This window comes from Eptatretus burgeri, chromosome 4 (assembly GCF_056783735.1).
Source record: "Eptatretus burgeri isolate ZD-2024b chromosome 4, Ebu_testis_v1, whole genome shotgun sequence".
NCBI lineage: Eukaryota > Metazoa > Chordata > Myxini > Myxiniformes > Myxinidae > Eptatretus > Eptatretus burgeri.
In genome coordinates this window covers 113,485,606-113,493,195 of record NC_140964.1, presented here as the reverse complement: position 1 = coordinate 113,493,195, position 7,590 = coordinate 113,485,606, and the positions used below count along the sequence as shown (strand labels likewise).

Genomic DNA, 7,590 nt, shown 5'->3' with positions numbered 1-7,590 from the left:
CTGTGACAAGAGAATGGAGTTTTGAGAACATTTACTTCAGTTGATCGATGACTATGCAGATGTGTTACATGACATGGTCTGGTGTGACGAGGCTGTTTTCTATGTTGGTGGTTTTTGTCAACAGGTATAACTGCCATTTACTGGTCAGGAAAATGATCCAGAAACGATTGTTGAGCACAGCCAAGACCAGCCAAAACCTCTTGTTTGGTGCAGAATGACTTCAACCCAAATCATTGGACGTTACATCCTCCGCGACACAGCGAACGGTCAGAGATACTTGGACAGAACTTTCTTCTTCTGAAAATTCAGCAATGGGATAAAACACAGATAAAATGATTTCCTGATGCAACATGTTGCTCCTCCACACTTCTCAATTGAAGTTCCTAATTGGTTGGACACACGCTTTCCGCACAGATGGGTCAGACCATGAAGACCACGGATCGAGTGGCCATTGAGTAGTCTTAATTTCCCCCCTTGTGATTATTTTTGTGGCGATGGACAAAAGAAAAAGTGTTTGCGAGCAAACCTGATAATTTGGAAGAATCAGAAAGTTCTATCCGCAATGTTTTTGCCAATTTGCTGGAGGACTTTCTGGATTTGCTGGAGGACGGCGGTGTGTGTGTGTGTGTGTGTGTGTGTGTGTGTGTGTGTGTGTGTGTGTGTGTGTGTGTGTGTGTGTGTGTGTGACAACTACCCAAAAGGTGGAGGACCGAGCTTATCAGCTCTTTGCTAGTTTTTGTTTTACATGAAAGTGAAAAATTATTGTGCTGTGAATCATGAGGATTTAAAAAAGGCAAACGTTTTTCTGCTTGTAAACAGGATGACATTGTTCGGTGTATTGGAATCCAGGTGAGCTGTTATCAAAATGCAGTATCGGACCAAAGGCCACGCATTGTTCGACTCGGTGACAACAACCCCTAAAGAACAGCTGGCTCGATGTCTCGCCAAAAGGTACGACGTACAAAAAAAAGCAGAGATTTGAACTATGGGGGTTCCAGCGATCCATCTACTGATGTGGAAGAAATCCCAGCAATTGTTCTATTGTTGCGCTCCAGCCCTAAAGCTTGAAAGTTTGAAATGGAACGCAAAAGGTAACAACTGTTGTATCGTTTATTGTCTTTAATGGAGGACACACACACACATGAACAAAGCACATACAGTATATTTATCCTCCAGAATTGGTCAACTGGAGCCGAATAAGTTAACAAATTAAAAATTTGTGGACGAAAAAAGTTCTTCCAAATTTGTTTTTCTCTTTCCATGGTCCGACCTTCCTGTGTTTCTTTTTCTTCTGAATTTGGGATTTATTGAACACTGAAACTTATGTTAAAACGTTGCTTGGTAGGGATATCACCGTGGAAGATCCATATTCCAATTATGCTCTTTCTGAGCACGATGTCTTGTGAACCAGTCAGATAGCTATCCTGTTGTCATGGGAGTGAAGTGGATATGTTTTGAACCACAAGGTTCGGTTGTGAAGCTTCTATTCAATGCACAAATAATATCCAAATACATTCCATTGTAAACCCTGTGGCAGGACTCAGGTCTGTGACCGTAGTTTTACTTGTACGACGCTCATGAGCTCTGGCCTGATTCCGGTGATTCAGAGGTAATAATGGCGGAGTGTGCCGAGAGGTGTGTTGGTGATACAGGGTCTGCAGTGTGACTGTGAGCCCATCCAATGGTCTCAAACTATCCAACAGGGTAGGTAAGATGAGGCCATCGTCGAGACTCCCTGTCGTGGTGTTAAGCTGGAAAGAATGAGTGGACGTCTGAGAGGATGAGTTCGATGACTTGGCTTTGGTGCATGGCATGGATGGCAGGACAGCCAGCATCCAGGTCTGGCCTTAGCAGCGTAGGCCCAAAGAGGATAGCCAGGTTCTGCACGGACATGCGGTTGTCCAATCGGTTTTCGACGACCCTGTGCGGAATGCATAATGCCAGGCGGCCATTCATTCACTCAATCATTCAAGCGTGTGCTGCAACTTGCTGCTTAGTTGGATAATTTCTCGAAGCATGATTATGCTGCTGATGTAGTGCCCACCACCCCCATAAGTCAGGGTAGAAATTTAGAAGTCTGCCAGGATGTTGGCATGCAATGACCTACTTTTTCTTTAAGGTAAAATGAGATCTTTAATACCTGCTGGTGAATACTTACAGGTAGATAAGTTGTTTAACATCCCCATCAAAGGATGGCATACTCATTACCTTTCCTGATCATGATGAGGGCAGATAATTAAACTCAGTATAGGCATCTCATTGATAATTATGCTACCTTTGGGATATCTTTTTAGCTCCTTTTGTTATGTATGGTCTTTTTTGGTATACAAAGTTAAGGCTTGTGGAAGAGCTAGGACACAGAATGGATCAGGGCACAACAGAACAAAAGGAACACCAGAAGGAGAGGGGGAGGGGGAGTGGGGGAGGGACACCAACAGCAGGGCTGAGGGACAAAATCGTTTCAGACGGACAAACAGGCGATGTGGGTGAGAATGAGGGGTAGGGGAGTACACAGAGGGTGAACAAGATGGATTGGATACAAAAGCAAACTCCCAGGAAGGAAAAACTGGACATTTGGAATGAGGTGAGCTTGCAGGGAGGGAGAGGGGAACGTGGATAAAAAAAGATCCTGGTTTCAGATCAGTGATGATCTGAAATGGTGATGAACAGCTGTCTTGAAGACAACCAGACATGCATTTGCTAAGATAATAGTCTGGACATCATTACTAGCTAAACACCCAGACTCATCCACCAGCATTTATGATGTGGTTCCCATTATGTACTGCCGTTTTGGGCTGCTGATTGCATCATTGCTTAGGGGCATGGCTATGCCGCTGATGCAGTGCCCCAATTACCAGTACACTGGTGCTAATTTCACCAACCTCAGAAGGATGACAGGCTGAATCAACCACCTGGTGTTAATTCAGTGCCCAATGGGGCTCGAACTCAGGACCCTAGGATCCCAAGCCACCACCCTCACCACTAAGCCAACACCAGGCGAGTTATGATGTGGTGACATGACTTGTCGAAGAGCAGCACATCTTTCTGCTTGTGATCCCCCTGATAGTTTGCACATCAATATCGGCAAACTTCATTTTGAACTGCTGTTTGAGTCCATCACAAAAACTCATTCATCAATGCGGTTCTGAATTCGATGCCCAATGTTGGAGTGGTTGTTTTGTTTTGTCTCGAGTGGAATGGGGACAATATCTGGTGTGATCGGCTCAAGCTTCACAAGAGACTGTCACACGAGTCTCTTTTTCCCAGCATACCCTTTGAACTCTGTGTTCAACTTTGGACAAGGATGATGTCATCAATTCATAAAACTCAATGTTTAAAACTCAATGGGATGCCCTTTTCATGTTGGATACCTTTATACTTACTTAATCCATGTAAAATACGTGGTGAAAATATCAATTTGTTCAGAATGATAGGCATCACCATTTCTGGTACCTTTGCAGGTGATGGAAGAGGAAGTGCGCCGTGTCACGGTTGGGTGTGGGAAGTTGCTGGATAAGTTTGCGCATGCTTAGAATCTTTTCTTCATGTGTTGCCAACTCTGTCAACACAAGTCCCTGTAAATTACACTCTACTGGGTCAGTAAATTTGGGGAACAGTGGGAACGTCATATCTATCTTTATAACCAGCACAATCTAGCAAACATTTAAAATCTATTATTGCCTTTTTTCTTTGTCGCAAACTGATAGAGGAACATATTGGCAATGGAGTGAACAGGGACAAGTGAACAAAGCAAATGCAGACAAAAGATTTGGGATCATGGAAAAGATTGTGTATGGTTTATGACTACGATGACTACTACAACAACTAATACAACTACTGTTACTCCGTCAATCACCCCAATTAATCCCATTTGTTAAGAATCCCACAAAACCTTTTTTGTTGAGTCAATCAGCGGCTTATAAAGCAGAAGGTTTGGCCCAACTCTTTCACAAACTAGACGATTCGGCCCATTATTAGATTGGAGCTTGGGATGGTCGGAATTTGGAACTTGACAAGGGTACCGGGACACATTCGTCTGTGGGTTTTATCTTTTTTTTGTCAAAAGCATTGCGGTATATTCAACGTCTAACCAGCGAATGCTTGCAGATTGAAAAACTGGCTTAATTTTTCCCTCCAAACAATGGCGCACTCATTGGTGCAATACTTCGAACCTGTGAAGTACTCGGACGACATTTATTTGAAGTATTTGGCTTCGAGTAGACACCTCAAAGGCAAGTATGTTACATTTAAGCTATTTTTTTGCAGCCTTCTAAAGTTTCAGAAAGACAGTATCAAGTGTATAGCTAGTTGTTTGAATTTCTTGACATTGTAGGAGCTGCTGTCTGCAAAGCAACCACACTCAGAGATAGCAATTAGCTTAACCTGGCATCAAGGTGTAAGCTTTCTTGAGAAGACCAGACTACTTGCTATGCATAGTTTTAGCAGGAATTTGGTTTGGGTGCTCGTGATAACTCATCTACTCTGGGTGAATGACTTTGGGAGATCCTTAATGCACCAATTGGACATTCTCCCAGTCTGGCCAATAAATTAAACCAGACCGAGATAGCTCACAAAGAAGTGTGTTACATCTGCACCATCCTGTCGGAGTAGGATGCCATGAGATGATGAAAAGCTGCCTCGCTGGAATTGAGGGAACCATGGAATTGGAAAGGCATATTGAGGAATAGGGAAGTGGTTATACTTTCTCCTTTCAGACATAAGTGGAAAGTTTATCCAGTCATCTGCTAGTCAGGAATAGTTAAGAAGAAGTGCGGTTAAATCCAGGAGCTTTAGATGACCTTTGTTTTTCGAAGAATGTAAGGCAATTGCTTTCCAAGTATATGATGGAAACACTCGCTCATTCCCCCCACACGAGAAGCGAAAAGCAGGGTTACCGTAAGCAATTGGTTCATTATGTCTGTGTGTCTGTCTGCAGATGTAAGTCTGCTATCGAGGAACTACTTCATTGCAATAGAATTTTATACTACGAACATGAATCGGAACACGAACCTGCAGTTTAGTGGTAATTTGGCAAATTGTACGTAATCTCGTCCTGAGCGCACGTACGCAGAGAGGATTAAGGTAAGTGTAAGTGTTTTCCTCTGTCTGTCTGGCATTCCAAAAAAAAATTGAAAAATCATTCCAAAGAGGAAACGTACTGCTTTTTGGGACGTCATAAAGGACACAATCAACAGGCATGAATAATTAATTTCAGGTGTTTAATAAGGTGGTGTAATAAAAGATGCTGCATCAGTGGGGGTAAACTTCAGATTCGATGGTCCATTGTTTTTCTGCAACATTGAAATATTTTATTTTATTTCAGTTGAACTATATATTTGGCGGCTCATGCTTGGAAAAATGTAGGTCGTGCATGGAAACGCAAAGCGATAGTTTAAAAGAGCCTTTCCATGTCCCTTTTTCCTCAAGCTTGCACAGGGTATAGGGTGTTCTATGAACTCTCGAGTTCAGTAATGTTTCTAACCTGCATCACGAACCTTCGAGAATTATTGGTCTCATTTTGGATTTGGTTCTACTTTGCGCCTGCCAGACAGTAAATGAGGAAGCTGCTTTTGCGGTCTCGCAATCTGATCTCCAAATTAATGGAAAGAAGTCATCAATTTGGTGCATTCACAAGGCTAAAAGCTATTCGAGGTATGTAGGGGGTTATGAAGAAAGAAAGAACCAAATTGTAAGAAGAAGGGAAGAAAAACAGCAGGCTCAGAGTTCCAGAGCAATTCAGGTTGAGGATAAAAACCTGGAGCAGACAAATATCAGCAAAAAAAGGCTAAGAAATATCAGCTAGATGCGAAAAAGGAAAAGAAGAACAGATATCCAGAGTCAAGCTGTCGATAGATGTGGACGCACGTGCAGCACTGATGAAGGTATTGAGGAGCAACGGCTCGCTAAGTTCACGAAAGAAAAGTTTAAGTGCTCCAGTGATGACGTGTACATCATGCCATTCTGCTTCATCCAAATTCAGCTTTCCACCTATAAAAAAAACGAGAGGAGTAGAATGAGTGAATACGTCGATGACCATCAAGGCTACAATTGGGCCCACCATGCTAATGACGTTGCATGTAGACCGACGGATGCAAACTTGGTATTGGTGTTCCAGATGCATGGTTGTTATACCTCCAGCACATCCATCTGGGAAGACATAACGTCCATCTGAGGTTACCGCTCGCTCTGTATGCCACGCAGAAAGCGATGGAATAACAAGTCACAGCACAGTTCAACATCTCAGTAATTTGCAATTCCCATCTTCCCATTGTGGATAGATCATCCTGAGGTCTGTGAGGCCCACTAACATGTACAACTAACCAAGTAAACATCAGGATGAAACCTGTTTCCCTTTTCTTTGCCTGCTGCCGCAAGTGCCCTCGACTGGGAAAGTGTTAAGAGCGGCCATGTTTGATCTTAGGCCCGAATGTCTAATCCAACAACCAGCAGTCACTCATTTTCAGTTGAAAAATAACATCCTTCGATTTGGTCTGCTGTCACCTCGAGATTGCGCAATTGCACCAAGGTCAAGATTTTTGTTTTTCTGGAATGTTAAGCTTTCATTTCTAACTTCACATTCAGAAATATGTCAAACAAAACATGCTTGATCTGAGGAAGTAGTTTTGTTTGGAGGAATTACTTTTGTGCGTGGGGTGCAGGGACGCGGGCGGATGCTTTGCCGTGACTGCAGAATAACGGGTGAGTTGTGAGGATTGCACCAGGTTTCTTTTAATGACCTATTTATTTTTTTTTTAAATTTAATTATTTTTACCATGATCGACGGTGTATCTCAACTTTTGTATCGTGGCCAAGTTTCCACTCACTCTGTAAATCCCATCCATTTTCAAACCTGCACACGATAAGGAAGAAGCGGTACAGAAAGGTTTATTGTCTCCCAACGTCCTTGTGACTCATGTATAACACGAATATTTATTTCATAATATCCTTCTCCTGCATGATTTAAGTCTTGAGGGGAACACTTAGAGTTTTATTTCATGATCAGCCAGAAAGATGGCTCTCGTTGTTTGCTCTCACAAGTCTCCATTCAACACAGTTACTGGTGGATTCACACTTAACATGATCTTGTTTGGAGTTGCTTAAAGACTGTACCTCTTTTGTCTATGGCTTGTACACAGAGACGGACAAACTTTGGTATGGTGGAGGACTCTCTCTGGCATAACGTGTGCAGGTGGCACCCAAAAACCTGCTCTGCAGTATAAGGGGGTGGAGAGGGACGGGGTGGGGGAGAGGTGAAGGTGTGGAACGAATGTCATGCTCATTATGAGAAGTCATGGATGCAAAGGATTAAAAAAAATTATGAATGACACATTTTGCAAAGACTACAAAACCATGCAAAGCACGCACGTTGTAAAACTCCAACATATTTGAAAATAATCACTGAGATCACGAGAGCGTTCATAGAACACGATACCCCGCGCAGTGTTCAAGTATATACTTCAATTTTAATTAAATACTGATTTTAAAGATCGTTTAAAAAAAAAATCCAGAAGTTTCGACCACCAATATACACTGTAATCAGACGATGTTGAGTGACAGTTTAGGAGATGGAGGCTTTATATTGATCACCAT

The 7,590-nt window shown here is 42.6% G+C and overlaps 1 protein-coding gene across 5 annotated transcripts in view; it reads right to left on the bottom strand.

The window, feature by feature from the left end:
* Nucleotides 1–1,095: 1,095 nt before the first annotated feature.
* LOC147028912 (rho GTPase-activating protein 15-like) overlaps nucleotides 1,096–7,590 on the bottom strand; it is a 116,748-nt gene continuing 110,253 nt past the window's right edge. For 4 of the 5 annotated variants that reach the window (XM_085879760.1, XM_085879757.1, XM_085879761.1 and 1 more), the window contains 6 exons: nucleotides 7,111–7,209; nucleotides 6,773–6,850; nucleotides 6,133–6,186; nucleotides 5,866–5,988; nucleotides 3,454–3,559; nucleotides 1,096–1,921 (listed from right to left, as the gene is read on the bottom strand). In XM_085879760.1, the coding sequence (XP_085735886.1) occupies nucleotides 1,747–1,921; nucleotides 3,454–3,559; nucleotides 5,866–5,988; nucleotides 6,133–6,186; nucleotides 6,773–6,850; nucleotides 7,111–7,209 (635 nt within the window). In that variant the 3' untranslated portion in view covers nucleotides 1,096–1,746. Of the gene's footprint in view, nucleotides 1,922–3,453; nucleotides 3,576–5,865; nucleotides 5,989–6,132; nucleotides 6,187–6,772; nucleotides 6,851–7,110; nucleotides 7,210–7,590 lie in introns of all 5 variants that reach the window. The other variant, XR_015057769.1, reaches the window with a different exon arrangement.